The sequence below is a fragment of the Brassica rapa genome, chromosome A02 (genome assembly GCF_000309985.2).
Source record: "Brassica rapa cultivar Chiifu-401-42 chromosome A02, CAAS_Brap_v3.01, whole genome shotgun sequence".
In the NCBI taxonomy this organism is placed as follows: Eukaryota; Viridiplantae; Streptophyta; class Magnoliopsida; order Brassicales; family Brassicaceae; genus Brassica; species Brassica rapa.
The window spans coordinates 28,049,217-28,065,840 of record NC_024796.2 but is presented as its reverse complement, the minus strand read 5'-3'; the positions used below and the strand labels follow the sequence as shown (position 1 = coordinate 28,065,840).

The following is a 16,624-nucleotide window of genomic DNA, read 5'->3' as shown; positions in this document are numbered from 1 at the left end:
TTGGTCAAATTCGGTTAGGGTATGGGTTGATTATATAGTTAAGCTTAGCTAGTCTTCAGTTAGTATTTTGCAGGGCCTTCAAAGCAACTGCTTCCTAAACTGAACAAAGCACAAAAGCTGTGAAGAAACAATTTTCTTTTAACAAAACTGTAGTTAATGCATCTCTGTGTGTTTTCCATAAAACACCTAACTTAACTCCCAATAAACATGTCTCGTCAACCAAATCAATATGTTTTTCAATCTACTCATCTTCTCTGGCCCGTTTCCTTGATACTGAAACAGCAGACTCTGTTTGGTCCCCTGCTTGTGTTACAACACCAGATTCAAACTCAACTTCTGCAGATGCGCCGTTGCATTGCTTTGATGAGGAAGAGCTTTTGTTCTCTTCTAACTTCTGTTGTTTCTCAAACATCATCTGTAGGTATCTGCCCTGTTTCTCAATCTGTAACTGCAGCGCCCGTTGAGTCTGTGACATATATATTTAAAACAAACATCAGCAAATAGTCACAACAGGCTAATACTCTTTCTAGACAGTATCTTTTTTTTTTTGAGAAATCATTACCTCGAGCTGCTCATGGAGACGTTTCTGAACTTCCATCTGTAACCTTAGAGCTTGTGTGATCTCAACGCTCCTGGTAAAAGAAAAATAGAAAACATAAATTAACTAGCTAGAAACACATATAAGTAACTTCAACACATTTACAATCAAATACTCTCTTAGTTTATGCAGTCAGAAAATTAACTTACGTTTTCATGTCAAGAGATTTGATATCTTCTATAGATGTCATCTTCTTCTCTTGAGGTTCTCCTGTGTAAAGAAAGAAACAAAGATTAATACAGAAGCCTTTAGCCTTTTCTAGAGAGTTACCAATTCTTTAAGAGGCCTATGTGGTTTAAAGCTTAGGAAAAAGTGCAAGTATTCTGTTAAACTAGGCCTGAGATTTTGAACCGAACCAAACCAAAATTTCGGTTTTCGGTTTTGCATCTAAGAGTTAAACTATATAAATCCTAACCTGTAGCTTCTGACGTCTCCGGTTTGTACCTTGCCGTTCTGTATTTCTGTAGAAAAAAAGAGTTTAATATAAAGACAGTAGAAAATGAGAAATGAGTTAAGCATAGCAGAGAAACAAATAAACACATGGGTAAGAACAAAACCTGCAGATGGCTTTTGACATGATAAATGGTCAAGATAGGGTTATTCAAGAGCTTCAAAACAGCCTTCGGCGTGGCTCCTGAGGTTGAAATTATAGAAAAACGTCAAGAAAAGAAATAGGCTCCACTGTTTATTATTAACAGAGAGAAGAAAGAAAGCTAACGCACGTTCACTACCACCAAGCTGATTAACAGCTTCAACGAAAGCCTCATGAAGTTCTGGTGTCCATCTCATGCGCTGTTTAGTTGTTGCTCCTCCACTAGCTGATGAGTTCAGCTGCTCCTCCAACGAAACCACCTGATGCTGCTGCTGGTTAGCTACTACCTCTTGCCTTGGCACATCCAAAGATGGTGTTGGTGGTGTTAAATTGTGTGGACTTGGATCTCCAAGAAGCTCAGACCAGTTCGGCTCCGAACCATTGTCAACAGACATCAGCTGATCTGCCCAGCTTTGCCACTCGCTTTTCTCATGAACCTCCACGGTTGACCCCACCATAACGTCACTACTCTCTGCTTGTGGATTCAAGGCAGGAACATGGTCAGAAAAATCAAAGAACTCGTCAAGTGGATCTGAAAACTCCGGAAGAGGGTGATTCATTGATTGCGCTTCCAAAAAGCAATCCTGCATAGCCAATCTGTCGCTTGGGGTGGTGGCAACAGGTGGCTGAGTTTGGGAAGCCCTCCCATGAGTTGAGAGAGGTGAAACATTGCAGAATCCGGAGGGAGAAGGAAACATATACCCACCAGAGTTGCCACCAGAGACCGCCTGACAAGGCACAGGGTTGTTCATCAGCTCCTGCCCTGATGAACCATAGAAAGAGTTAGGGTATCTGTCTTCCACAGAAGTATGCAGAGCTGAAAAAGATGTTGAATATCCAAAATCATTAGCCATAGTCATGGAACAAGAACAGTATCCTAAACTCAGATTGAGAGAAATGGATTTGCAATGAAGGAAGCTGTTGTGATAATGAGATAATGATATGTAATATTTAGATAATGATGTAAATATTAGAGGGTTTATCTCTAATATAGTCGGCTAAGTAGATAAGGCCAAAGTCGAGTTGTATATAAAGAGCTCTAAGCTCACGATCAATAACACACAAAATATTCAGCATTACTTTGCTTTACATGGTATCAGAGCATAGATCCAACTAAAGATTTATACTCGTTTTTTTTTCTTCTTTTCATAACTTATTTCTCTTTGTGATCATCATCTACGATCATGGGAGACGACAAGGTAGTTGTAGCTGGCGTGACCGGCGAGAAAGGAGCAAGTTCTCCTTATTCAATCTTTGCTTCTGATAATCCAGGAGCTTTGATCACCTCTGTTCAGTTGAAAGGTGAAAATTATAACGAGTGGGCTACGGAGATGTTGAACGCACTTCAAGCCAAAAGGAAGGCAGGCTTCGTCGATGGTACGTTGCAGAAGCCGCCTGAGGGACACGCAGACTTGGAAAGTTGGCTTAGTGTCAATTCTATGATTGTCGGTTGGCTGAGAACGTCGATCGAACCGAAAGTAAGGTCGACCGTGACCTTTATTACTGACGCACACAAGCTTTGGGAGAATCTAAGAGAAAGGTTTTCAGTGGGGAATAAGGTGCGAGTTCATCAGTTGATGGCAAAGCTTGCCTCGTGTAGGCAAGATGGAGACGCGGTGATAGATTACTATGGGCGACTTGCGAAGATGTGGGAGGAGTTGCAAACATATCGACCACCACCTGCGTGTACCTGTGATGCAGCAGCTCTTTATGAGAAGGAAAGAGAGGATGAACGTGTTCATCAGTTTGTTATGGGGCTAGATGAATCACGTTTTGGGCATGTTGTTACGGCCATAATCGAAGCAGATGCTCTACCGGATCTTGGAAAGGCGTACAACAAGATAGTTAGAGAGGAGGATCGGTTGAATTCAGCAAAGACACGGGAACAGCAGCAAGATGCCGTTGGTTTTGTGTCTCGGCGTGAAAATAGTAATGGTGATTTAAGTGGAGGACGCGGAGGAGTGCGCGATGAGTTTGGTTCATCAACGTCAAACTCACAAAACAGAGGAAAAGATAGAAGTTGCTCAAATTGCGGTCGACCCGGTCACGATAAGAACACATGTTGGCAGTTGATCGGCTATCCTGAGTGGTTTACAGAACGGGGAGGACGAGGAACTCGTGGTACAAGTAGAGGAGGAGGACGCAGTGGAGCAAGCAGAGGAAGGGGTCAGTCTAACGCTGCTTACGCTACCAGTGCCAATCCCGGTGCAACAATTCCTGAGCTTACCGCAGAGCAATGGAGAGCTATAAGCCAGATACTCCAGGAGAAGCCAAGTGGTAGTTCAGATAAAATGTCTGGTAAGAAATTGGGAGATGTGATACTTGATACAGGAGCATCGCACCACATGACTGGTGATATCAATTTACTTATTAATCTTGAAGATATCTCTTCATGTAAGATTGGATTTGCTGATGGAAGTAGTACGGTTGCAAAGAAGATAGGCGTGTTGCCTTTGTCCGACCGTATTTCGTTATATGGAGTTTTATACGTGCCAGACTTGAATTGCTCATTGATCTCTGTCTCGAAACTCCTCAAGCAATCAAATTGTTTTGCGTTTTTCACAGATACGTTGTGTATTTTGCAGGACCGGTGTTCGAGGACGCTGATTGGAGCAGGTGAGGAGCGTGATGGGGTGTACTATTTCACGGATGTTAAAGCTGCTCGTGTCAACAAAGCTGCAAAGGTCGAGGATAAGGTTTTGTGGCATCAGCGACTCGGACATCCAGGGTTTTCAGTTTTATCTTCTTTATCTGTGTTTTCTGGTGTTAAAGATTCTGCAAGTTTAGATTCATGTGAGGTCTGTTTTAAGGCTAAGCAAGCAAGAGATTTGTTTCCCGAAAGTTCTAATAAAACTAAAGCATGTTTTGAGTTGATTCATATTGATGTCTGGGGGCCATATCGAGTTCAGGCCTCTAGCGGAGCTTCATATTTTTTAACCGTGGTAGACGACTATTCACGTACTGTATGGACCTATTTGCTTCTCGAGAAATCAGAAGTTAAAGAAGTGGTGCAGAATTTTTACGCTTATGCAGAGACACAATTTGGAAAGCGAATCAAGAAGGTTCAAAGTGATAATGGCACAGAGTTTGTGTGCCTCGGCTCATTTTTCAAGTCGAAAGGGATAATACATCAAACTTCATGTGTGGGAACGCCGCAGCAGAATGGTAGAGTAGAAAGGAAACATCGTCATTTGTTAAACGTAGCGAGATCATTGATGTTTCAGGCGAAGATGCCAATCAAGTTCTGGGGGGAAGCTGTGCTTACAGCGGCTCATGTCATTAATCTTACTCCAACCAGAATACTGAAAGGAAAGTGTCCTCACGAGGTGTTGTTCGGGTCCACTCCGTCATACTCGAAGCTACGAGTGTTTGGCTCTTTGTGCTTTGCACATAAGCAACTACGCGACAAGAACAAGTTTGTTCCTCGCAGTAGAAAGTGTGTGTTTGTCGGATATCCTTTCGGGAAAAAGGGTTGGAAGTTATATGATTTGGAAACCGGTGAGTTTTTTGTGTCTCGGGATGTAGTGTTCAGAGAGGAAGAGTTTCCATTTTCTGAAGTTGTCGCAGAGAAGCCTTCTCCTGTCAGTTTGGAGAGTTTTGATGATGAGTTGGTAACAAGCGATGTGGAGGTTGTTGAGGCTAGGGGGAGTAATGGCGATCAGTCTGAGGAAACACTAGCCTCACAGGACTCTGCAATCATTGAAGTTGGGCCAGAGGTTTCAAGCACTAATGAACAAGACAATATAGCTCCAGTAGAAACTACAGCAAATGCTCCGCCGGAAACAGAGAGCTCGCTTGGTAGAGGACAACGTGTTAAACAACCTTCTGTAAGGTTAAATGATTACGTAACTTACAAGACAGCATGCAGTAATAGTACCCCTCACGTCCTCACCACCGATCGCTCTTTCAGTGTCTACTTCGACCCGGTCTCAGGTAATACTTTGCACCCACTTACTGAATATATCTCAGATGAACAATTTTCTGGTGGACACAAAGCTTTTCTTGCAGCTGTTTGTGCTGATAGTGAGCCTAAGAATTTTAAAGAAGCTATGCGTGATAAAAGGTGGACAAAAGCTGTTTACAAAGAAGTTGATGCACTAGAGGTCGCACATACTTGGAGCGTGGTTGATTTGCCTCCTGGCCGAGTGGCTTTGGGAACAATGTGGGTCTTTAAAATCAAATATAATGCTGACGGGACTGTGGAACGGTTCAAGGCAAGGTTGGTGGTGCTTGGAAACCGCCAGAAAGCTGGTTGTGATTATGATGAAACGTTTGCTCCAGTTGCAAAAATGACTACGGTACGAAGCCTATTGAAGATAGTAGCAACTCAGGATTGGGAGGTACATCAGATGGATGTGCACAACGCTTTTCTTCATGGTGATTTGGAAGAAGAAGTGTATATCAAGCTTCCGCAGGGTGTCAATAATTCAGATCCAAACAAAGTGTGTAGGTTACATAAATCTCTTTATGGACTAAAGCAAGCTCCTCGGTGTTGGTTTGAAAAGCTCACAAAGGCACTGGTCAAGGCAGGGTTTGTTCAATCTCTGTCCGATTATTCTTTGTTCATCTACTCACGTGGTACTGTTGAGATTCGAGTGTTGATTTATGTGGATGATCTCATTGTCTGTGGGAATGATGGTGAAGCAATTACGAAGTTTAAAGGCTATCTTGGTGAATGTTTTCACATGAAAGATCTAGGGAGGTTAAAGTACTTTCTTGGAATCGAGATTGGGCGTAATAAAGAAGGTTTTGTGCTGAGTCAGAGAAAGTATGCTTTGGACATTGTTAAGGAGACTGATCAGGTTGATTCAAAGCCTGTTGCAACTCCCATGGAACAGAATCATCATCTTGCTACAGACGACAGCCCCTTCACGGCTGAACCGGCGCGTTATAGACGTCTAGTAGGAAGGCTCATTTACCTAACTAATACGCGACCTGATATATCTTACTCAGTACATATACTATCTCAGTTCATGCAGAAACCACGAGAAGGTCATATGGAAGCAGCACTGCGTGTGGTGCGGTTTCTCAAAGGGACAGTCGGGCAAGGGATATTGCTCAAATCAGAAACGGATCTGCAAGTCTCCATCTACTGCGACGCTGATTGGGCGGCGTGTCCACTAACTAGAAGGTCGTTGACTGCTTATGTTGCCATGATAGGAGGTTCTCCAGTTTCTTGGAAAACAAAGAAACAGAAAGTAGTGTCGCATTCTTCGGCCGAGGCAGAGTATCGCGCCATGTCTATTGCAACTCGTGAGGTGCAATGGTTGCGACAGCTCTTGAGGGATTTGGGTTTCACACAGAAAACTCCATCTCGTCTTTACTGTGATAGTAAGTCCGCGATATATATAGCCACGAATCCAGTGTTTCATGAACGCACTAAACACGTAGAGATTGATTGTCATCGTGTGCGTGATGCTCTAAAGTCAGGAGTAATTACTGCAGCACATATTGGTACTAAAGAGCAACTGGCGGACGTTTTAACAAAGGCTTTGGGGAAGGTTCAGTTCAATCATCTTATGTCCAAGTTGGGCATTTGTAGTACGCATACTACAACTTGAGGGGGAGTGTTGTGATAATGAGATAATGATATGTAATATTTAGATAATGATGTAAATATTAGAGGGTTTATCTCTAATATAGTCGGCTAAGTAGATAAGGCCAAAGTCGAGTTGTATATAAAGAGCTCTAAGCTCACGATCAATAACACACAAAATATTCAGCATTACTTTGCTTTACAGAAGCTTTGATGCAAGAGTGAGAGAGTTAATGTAGAGAATAAAACTTTATGTAGAGGAGAAGAACCATTGAATAAAATTCCTCTTTTTCCTCAGTCAAAAACAGTCTACTCAGGAATATGAACATTCCCAACCCTTTTTGTTTTGCTTTAGATCACAAACAAACTCTTACCTCTCAGTCTAACGATCATGGAGATGATAAAGCATCTTACATCTTAGATAGTGAAAGTCCATTACATAACTTAAGATATGGAATCAATGCTTAAAGAATGAAATTTTACTCCCCACTTTCACCACTATATTGGCTTTTGATGAGCCACAGAGACTATTGTTAAAAACTCAATAAAGGAGAATACTTTTCAATCAATCACTGAAAGACACACACTCAGAATCTAATCAAAGTTTTAAACTTTACAATCCTAAAGGCAATTCTAGGATCTAAACCCAAATGGGTTTAACATAAACTCTCTCTTCCTTAAGATCATAAACAAACCCATCACGCAAAAATCAAACCTTTTGATTTAAAAATTCACAAACTAAAGGCGAAAGTTTATAACTTTCCTCTTCATTTAACCATCAAAGAACAGAGACAGCGAAGGGATCGAGAGATTAGGTAAGAGAGAATCTTACTCGAACTCATGAACGGCGGCACGGAACGGAACATAAGGGGCCCTGATGACGATGACTGATCGAAGAAGAAGGCTTTTTGGTTTTTTAGTATTTGTCTTCTCGATAACTTCAAAGAACTCTGTTTCTCCTTTATGTTGTGTTCCACCAGGGTTTTTTAAAGCTTTCCTGACCGCTGGATCCCACTCGTGTGTCTATCAACGGCTGAGAGTTTCACAGAGTACGAATATTCTTTTCTCTCTGTTGTATAAGATCCAGAAAGGGGCCCACTTAATGGTTATTTTTGGCTCTCTTAAATTTAGTAACAAATATGTATATTTTGATTGGTCAAATGCCACGTCAAAGTGCAATAAAATTTTTTTTTGTAGCACCGTTGAATTAGACTTATTTTTTGGGATGTAAATGATAATTGAAAAAGTATAATTTAGTTGAAACTGTGGAATATGGCAACAGTTAAAAATAATAATAATTAATTAGGTAATGGTGGAGAATATGAAATATTAAATAAGGAGAATTGTTCAATAAACATTTGGAATCGTTAAGATGATATCATTTTATTTTTTTAGTTTTGTAAGAAAATAATTATTTGGTGTAAAGTTTTTCACATTCATAACCTTTTTGCTTACTTTTTTGTTAATACCTTTTGTTTACTTTTTAGTTTTAAAATGAGAAAATATATTTGAGCATTTAGAAAATCGCATTAACTAAAATAAAGTGTACTTTAGAGTTAAAATTCATACTAGATCTTGACCAGTGTCTCCACACGGATATTTGTTTTTAATTTTTGTAGACGTTTAAAAATTAAATACATACATTATTGTACTAATTAAATTAGAAGATGCTAATTAGTTAAATATAACTGAGTCAGTTTTATTATTCTGAAAATTTTAAACGATTTTGATTAGTTTAATTTTTAATAAACCAATAAACTAATCTGATCATTTAATCAATTTTATAGTTTTTTATGGATTGTAAAATTGATTTTTTTTAATAAATGAATGATTGCATATTTTTTAAATTTATTAGGTAGCTAAATATTAGGTAATTTTATAATAATTTTTATGGAAATTATTATTTATAAGGTCAATCGTATTGGATGCTAATTATTGAAGAAAATTTAGGGTCGAGATTTATTTGTACTTCAGTTTTAATATTTTAGATACATGTGATGTACAAAAGGAGCAATTATTCTACAACCTTTAGTAAAAAAAATATATTTTACAAACCCGAATGAAAAATGGCAAAGTAAACCCGAAAAAACTTTACACACTCATGATTAAAAAATATATTTTTGATTTCTGGTTTGATATTATATTAAACAACTATTAAAGGGATGTGCTTACTCTTTATTAAAAGGAGACGAAAATGCTTAGTCATAGAAACACGTGGAAAGCGGGCCACGTGTCAACATAAGAGGTTGTTGTTCAAGGCGAAGTAAACTCCCGCGAGTTATTTGGAATCAGTTGCACTCTCTCTCACGTCTCTTTATTTATAAACACAAAAGACTCTCTCCACAACCAATACAGAACGAGAGAGAAAGATGGCGACAGATGCAGGATCAGAGTCGATGGCGACAGTGGCTGCAAAGGCTCCAGTGACGGCCGAGAGGAGGGTCCGGACTGATCTCGATGATCGTCTCCCTAAACCATGTTCGTATATACATTCTCTCCATCTCTTCTTTGTTTTGTTACATGTCCATATATGTGTTCTTTTCTACTTCCACAGCGTTTGCAATTTATTTTGTAGTGGTAAATCAATTCCACAATTATTTATAAAGTGGATTAACTTGGTTAATTGGTTCCACCCACAAACATTAACGTTTTATATATTAGTGTTCGTTTCCTTATATATAATGGTTCAAAAATTATAACAATCAAGACCTCTTCCGTTCCTTCGTACGCGGGATTAAAACATAGTCCTGTTATGATTGTTGAATAATATATAGTGGATAACTTGGATCACCTACTACAAATCTAAGGGATCGCAAAGTTCAACTATGTTTAGAGAAATCTATTTTCCAAAATAGTTGATTTAACATTATTTGAATTTTACTTTAGGAAATGTACACAACTTTAGATCAAGAATTCCTAATCATTAAAATAAAAGAATTGTATACCATTTTATTCTGAATTGTTGTTTGGTGGATTGAAAATAGATGTGCCTCGAGCAATGGTTGCACCTGACATGGAAAACGTTAATGGGACAAGGGGACACAAGCACCAGGACATGTCTGTTCTTCAGCAGCACGTAGCCTTCTTTGACCAGGACGGTGATGGTATCATCTACCCATCGGAAACATTCAGAGGTATTATTTGAGAACAAAAAAAAAAAAAAACTATAACTAGACCATTAATCATTGCTTTGCGTTGCTTCAGGATTTAGAGCACTTGGTTTCAACGTGATCTTTAGTTTCTTTCTGACATTCATCGTGCATCTTACCATGAGTTACGCCACATTGCCTGTAAGTTTCTCATCCACATCTCAGTTAAGATGTATAGTTATTTAGCGCCGTCTTTAACATGTGTAAATCATGTGAACATGGTCCAATTCCAAAATATTAGTTTTTACATTTTTAAACATATGTATAGATTGTGGTATAAAACTAATTTTTTTTATATAGTTCTACATGTAGGATCTATAATTTCAAAGACGTTAAATATATATAGATTGAGTTATTAACTTTTAAAATTATGTCATTATTGAGAGTAGCATCTTTTATTTATGAGAAATTCTTGGGTTCACCCCTAAGGTGAACCTCTAGATTCACCAACCAATAGTGTTTGAGTATTTGATATTTGATATCTTTTAAAAAAGGAAACAAAATTGAATTTCCAAATAAGATTATATTTTAAAAATAAAACAATAAAAATACATAAAAATAGTTACAAAATAAAAATAAATAAATATTGTTAAACCTTTAGCAAAATACTAAATCCTATACCCTAAATCCTAAACTCCAAACCCTAAATTATAAACCTTAAATCTTGGATAAACCGTAAACCATTAGAAAATTTTAAACCCTAAATCATACATTAAAAACTAAATCTTAATAACACTAAACCCTAATCACTAAAACCTAAACCCTTGGATAAACCCTGAACCCTTGGATAAATCATAAACTCTAAATCAAAAATATTTAAAATTAAACCCTAGAGTTTATGATTTATCCAAGGGTTCAGAGTTTACCCAAGGGTTTAGGGTTTAATGATTAGGATTTAGGGTTTAGTGTTATTAAAATTTAGTTTTTAATGTATGATTTAGGGTTTAAGATTTTTTAACGTTTAGAGTTTATCCAAAGTTTAAGGTTTAACGTTTAGGGTTTAGAGTTTAGGATTTAGGGTATAGGGTTTAGGATTTAGGTTATAGGGTTTAGTATTTTGCTGAAAACTTAACAATATTAATTAATTTATTTTTTGTAACTATTTTTATGTATTTTTATTATTTTATTTTAAAAATATAATCTAATTTGGAAATTTAATTTTGTTTCCTTTTTTTAAAGATATCAAATATCAAATACTCAAACACTATTGGTTGGTGAATCTAGAGGTTCACCCTAGGGGGTGAACCCAAGTATTTCTCTTTATTTATTTAGGATACTCAATATGTTGTTGTCCATGTTTTCTTTTCTCATAAACCAGAGTTGGATACCTTCTTTCTCCTTCCCAATTTACATCAAAAACATCCATAGAGCCAAACACGGAAGCGACACTTCTACTTACGACACAGAAGGAAGGTTCGTGTCTCACATTGTCCATTATATACACTTCTTTGGACTTGTGGTTACGAATATAAAACTGTCAGGTACATTCCGGCAAATCTGGAGAACATGTTTAGTAAGTACGCACGTACTGTGCCTGATAAGCTAACCCGTTACGAGCTGTGGCAAATGACTGAGGCTAACCGCAACGCATTCGATTTCTTTGGCTGGTATGTTCCACCCATAATCGATTGTGCATAGTTAAGTGAAACATTGGTTTTAGATCCCTATTTTTTCTAGTTAATATATATATATATATATATATATATATAACAGTCTTCCAAATTATTTTTTTCTTTAAAAAAGATTTACTAAAATCCTTACCAAATCCTTATTTGGTTTCCCTCTCTTTGATGTCTTTGTCCCTTAACCTTAATGGTGTGTGAAAATGGAAACAGGGCAGCCAGTAAAATGGAGTGGGGAGTACTCTACTTGCTGGCTAAAGACGAGAATGGTTACTTATCGAAAGAGGCTGTGAGGAGATGCTTCGATGGGAGTTTGTTCGACTACTGCGCCAAGTCGAGAGCTTCTTCTAAAAAGACGGATTAATGAGACCGTTTCATGTTTTGTGGGCAGTTAATGTCTTTAAAGTAACCTTTGTTTGGTCTCTTAAACGAAAACACGAATCAGATCGTATCTTTTTGCTACCTAATATTTTTAATCTTTGTAATGGTTCTTTTGATTTCTATATTTTGGCAACTTTATTTCTTGAAGTAGATCAAGATGTACGTGCTAAAAAATGTCAGTGTGTGTCTATGGATGTTTTGATCGGAAGAGGATCGACAGAGCGAGTAGCATGAAACTTGGTCATGGTAACATGGTTAAGGTTATATCAGGACCAATCGTCAACAACAGGATAACTAAATCATGTGATGATTCGTTCCTGGATATCATGAAACTTGGTCTTATTCTCTTTGTAAAAATCCAAATGTTAAATACTTCGAAGAAAGTATACTTCACTTTGTCAACATATTTAGTTCTTTGAGCAACTCCAACGCAGAGTTCTCTATAAATTCTGATGACTAAAGAAAAATAAAAAAACAAAAAAAAATAGGAAAGAAAACATAAAAAGCTCTTATCTAAAAAGTAAAGACATGAAAACCATATTAAATTCCTTCATTTCACTTGTGAACATATAAACAGCTCATGTATTTAATTCATATTTAAATTTAATTAATTAAAAATATATTTTTTAATCAAGAATTTCTTTTCAGATTCCAACCGGTGAAGCTGATCTTAATAGGTTAAGTGACTTCGAAATTGCAAAATTACCCTTGTTTTCAAATTTAGAATGGTTTTAGTTATTGACATTATTCTTTTTTTTCCACAAATTAACTTTTAATGAATGTAATCATTACAAAGCACATTGGTTAACCAATATGGAATGAAACAAGATGAAGAAGTAAAAGGCTGAGCCGTGGTGATTCGCTTTGCTAGTTCATGCGCAACAGCATTCTCTTCCCGATGAACTTGACGATAGTGAATACTTTCAAACTGACTACACCATCGCTTGATATCACTACATATAGTAATCATGCTGAAATCACCATCCAGCGTAATTAGACTTCTAATCAACACTTTACAGTCACATTCGAAAATGATCTTCTTGTATCCCAAAAAATAGTACATTGTGCTGCTGCCAATAATGACATACTTCCCGCTTCAAGTGCTGATATCGAGTAGCCTAAACAACACATTACCCAATATTGAACTAAACTTTTTGAAGATGTACTTGACATTATTCTTTTTTTCTTCGATTCCATTTCTTTTTCTTGTTAATCTTCTGAATATAATATAGATATAACAAATATGTGGCATAATCTATTATTTCAAGCTTAAAATCTGTAAAATTATGATTTTTCAAGTACATCTTCAACACTACTTTATGTTTCAAAGCTAAATAGAGTTTGAAGTAAAAATACTTCAATCCTACTTTATATTTATATTTTATAATAAAGTAAAAAGTAGATTTACTCTAAAAAATAGAATAATTCATTCATTTTTTTGTTTTCGTTACTTTTTCTTGCACTCTAAAATAATGTATTATTTAGATAGAGCTCAACTCTATCATAATATTATCTATTTTTAAAATAGCAAAATAGAGAAAACCATTGGAATTGGTCAAACTCACTGAATAAAAAGAAATAGTGAAAGCTCATGGCCGATACACGCAATACTTGGGATTTATTATGAAGTGAATTCTTAATCGTGAAAGAAGAAAATATTGATTGTGTGGTGGATTAGATTGGTCCAGTTATGAAGCTGGCGGTTTTTTTTCTGCTTTGAGATTGGCTTTATTCTCTTTGTAAAAATCCAAATGTTAAGGAATTATAATGATGTGTTTCTTTGCACTTAGAGCAAATGGCGATTCTTAGTTTTTTGGGTTAAAAGTTAAAAAAACGGTTTTTTTATATTCCGCTAAAAACTCCATCCTAAAAACTCCACCCTGAAAGTTAAAAGTTAGATATTTTATTACTATTTACATAATTTATTTTTTGTTAAAAAAAACGACTTCGATTATGATCTTAAATTCTTAATTAAGGGTTCAGTGACCAACTCTAAACGATCAACATCATTAAAAACTACATTTTAGAGTATCTCTGCTTAGAGTTGGCAGCATTTTTGTTGGAGGTTTAACACAACCTGTAGTAATCATAAAGCTTATTTTGTCCCCTTTTGTTTTATCTTTAATTTCTTTGAGTATTTTCTTTTCACTAAACTATAATTTAACTAACTAAAAGTTACATCCAATTTTATAAGATATTCGTCTCAACTTTGGTAATATTGATGGTTTATATCGGCCGCTAGGACATAAAATAATCTGATATAATATTTCTAATACGCTTAAGAATAGTAATTTAATTTCTTGTTTTATTTTGAACTTAAGTTGATTCTAAAATCAGCAACATTCTCCACTTGAATCAGTTTGGTCTATGTCACACATGTATGAGTTTCCAGTTTATTTATTTTTCATGTAAATGTATATTAAAATAAACTGAATATATATATGTTGATGTCAAATGTTAATATCATTAAGTGGTCATGAAAAAGATCAGAAGTGGTGAAACTTGAAATCCAAAGAGTTTCTTGAAGCTAATTTGGTTGTATAAGCCGCAAAAAAGATTAAAAAAGCTTGTAGAACGTAATAGGACTAATCTAGTAGACTAGATTAATGCTAAGGCTGTGTTACAAAAAATAATATTAATGCTAAGGCCAATGATGTGTTTCTTTGCACTTTGATGTGTCTTTTTTTTTGTAACACCATCCATGGTCAGATTTATTATCTAGTAAACAAATACATTAGATGATGCATATCAATTAGGTTTGGTTCTTTTTTTTGTTTTGATCAAATTGGGTTTGGTTCTAAGTGGTTCCTCTGCAAATGTTCCTACTAATGATGCCCACAAGATTAGTTTGGCACATAGTTTAATGTTTCGTCAGTTGGCCTAATCACATAACTCACTTGAACCACATAAAATATTCTGAAAATTAGTTTTTGTTAATCAGATTATGATGTTCACCCACCAATTGGAATTAGAGTTCAGACGGAGGAGACTATATATCAAAGTTATATGTGGCCACGTGCAAAGTCATGCATGTAGTTCATCTCGACATGGTAAGCAAGACAAAGAATTGTACCTTACGGAGAGTAAAGGTTAGCCGTACAACGTGCATAATTAACATGTCAAAATAAAACAATATTTCATTTCAAAGATTGTAAAGTATTTTTTTTTAAGTCAAGTTCTTTTTACAGAGCGTATGTTGGCCTTACAAATAAAAATTGTCAAGAATAATTTCATACTGTAGAATTCGAAAATGACTAGCATACTCAAAGTGGATCATTTCATTGGTTTATAGAACGGTGTCTTTTTCTAGATATCCCAACATAAGAACTTCAGTATGATGTATGATCCTTATCTAACAAGATTACTCATTTGTCAAACCATATTCTTCCTTGTCTCCTAGAGTTTACGTTATTTGATATGAACCGTATATGACGACTCAGTCTTTCAAGATTTCTCCTACTTACGGATAATCTTTTAATTAACTTTTTGACCATGAGAGTTTACTATTTTAACCATCATTTGTGATGGTAACTATAAAATGATTCTCCTAATAATTATATAAGAATGTTCGAAGAATACCATTCTTCTTTTGTAGGGTATCTGAGTTCTGAAAATGACATATCTGATAATAGTACCTTATAATCCAGAGACACTTTCTTGCAATGATATTATAACAGGAAATTTTACAAATGCATTGATTCTTCAGAATAATTAAAGAGGTTGTGAGATTCGCAAAAGAATGCACGTTAACTTTCATGATATAAATTATACTCTAATTAGAATAATAGTTAGATTAGTGTCATCTGTAACAATCATGGTTAGAAACTTCTGGGAAAAGAAAATTCTCAATATAAATTAAATAGAAGTGATTAATAAGGGGTTGTGTGTGCGTGTCTTATTGCTAGACCATATGGTTGGCTCGAATTAACGTAAAGTTGCAATGCAGATTTTTGTTTCTATTATTTATATGTATATAATTTTTTCTTGACTAATATAATATGTATATAATTTATTTGTAACGGATTTTGATTATAGTACTGCCCGGAGGATTACGTTTCTCAGCAACATCTATTTGAGAATTATTCCTGGAAAACATCTATTTGAAAATATGGATTATTAGGTTTGGGCATTAGAGGTCGGATGTTTTTTCACGAGAAGTAGGGGTCGTTTTAGTGTAGTCAAGCTTTTAAATTTAATTGTCATCAAACTAATACAATTACTTGAGCTTTCAAAAAAACTAATACAATTACTTTGGCCGTGGGTAATAGTTATAGGGTTATTTTGAGATTGGTCCAAATTTAACTAAAGTAATTATTTCTATAAATAATTCACACTAAACAACTAGATAAGAAATAGGGTGAATAAAGGTCCTACTTCTACTTGAATATAGTGTACGCATAATGGAGAGCTACGAGAAGGTAAATTTTAATACCTAAAACTCACTCTTATCAAAATAATATTTTTTTAACTAAAAAATGATTAAACCCGAGTTTATTAAAGACACAGACCTAACTTCCGAGTGAAAGGTGCAGTCCACGATATACCCTCTCCCGGATATTTATACGGACGTATCCGCACCGTGGTGAACAGGACAATGTGACTTAGTTTCCGCAGCAGAAGAATCGAATCCGGAATGTGTTTGCATCCAAGGTCCGTCCACTACCACTGGACCACAAGCCTGCTCTTATAAAAAATAATATTGGACAGCTAGCTTTGAACTATTACACCAGCAGAGTACTGGTTGAT

The 16,624-nt window shown here is 35.9% G+C and overlaps 2 protein-coding genes across 5 annotated transcripts; one reads left to right on the top strand and one right to left on the bottom strand.

Annotated features, from left to right (window-relative positions):
• Positions 1-115: 115 nt before the first annotated feature.
• LOC103854619 (protein PHR1-LIKE 1) lies at positions 116-7,832 on the bottom strand. Of its 4 annotated transcripts, none has more exons than XM_009131562.3 (7): positions 7,442-7,535; positions 1,321-1,953; positions 1,156-1,232; positions 1,014-1,059; positions 748-808; positions 563-632; positions 116-466 (listed from the first exon to the last, which is right to left on the bottom strand). In XM_009131562.3, the coding sequence occupies exons 2-7, from the start codon at positions 1,940-1,942 to the stop codon at positions 242-244; spliced, it is 1,101 nt and encodes a 366-aa protein (XP_009129810.2). In that variant the 5' UTR covers positions 1,943-1,953; positions 7,442-7,535; the 3' UTR covers positions 116-241. The 4 variants fall into 4 exon arrangements, with proteins under 4 accessions (XP_009129810.2, XP_009129808.2, XP_009129809.2 ...); XM_009131560.3 differs by lacking the exon at positions 7,442-7,535 and adding an exon at positions 7,559-7,832 and having other exon boundaries at positions 119-466; positions 1,321-2,007; XM_009131561.3 differs by lacking the exon at positions 7,442-7,535 and adding an exon at positions 7,559-7,832 and having other exon boundaries at positions 119-466.
• A 1,023-nt stretch (positions 7,833-8,855) lies between these two features.
• On the top strand, positions 8,856-12,383 carry LOC103854618 (peroxygenase 2). The gene is made up of 6 exons (XM_009131558.3): positions 8,856-9,204; positions 9,711-9,860; positions 9,931-10,016; positions 11,194-11,288; positions 11,357-11,482; positions 11,711-12,383. Exons 1-6 carry the CDS (start codon positions 9,096-9,098, stop codon positions 11,859-11,861), a joined length of 717 nt encoding a protein of 238 aa, XP_009129806.1. The 5' UTR covers positions 8,856-9,095; the 3' UTR covers positions 11,862-12,383.
• Positions 12,384-16,624: the final 4,241 nt, after the last annotated feature.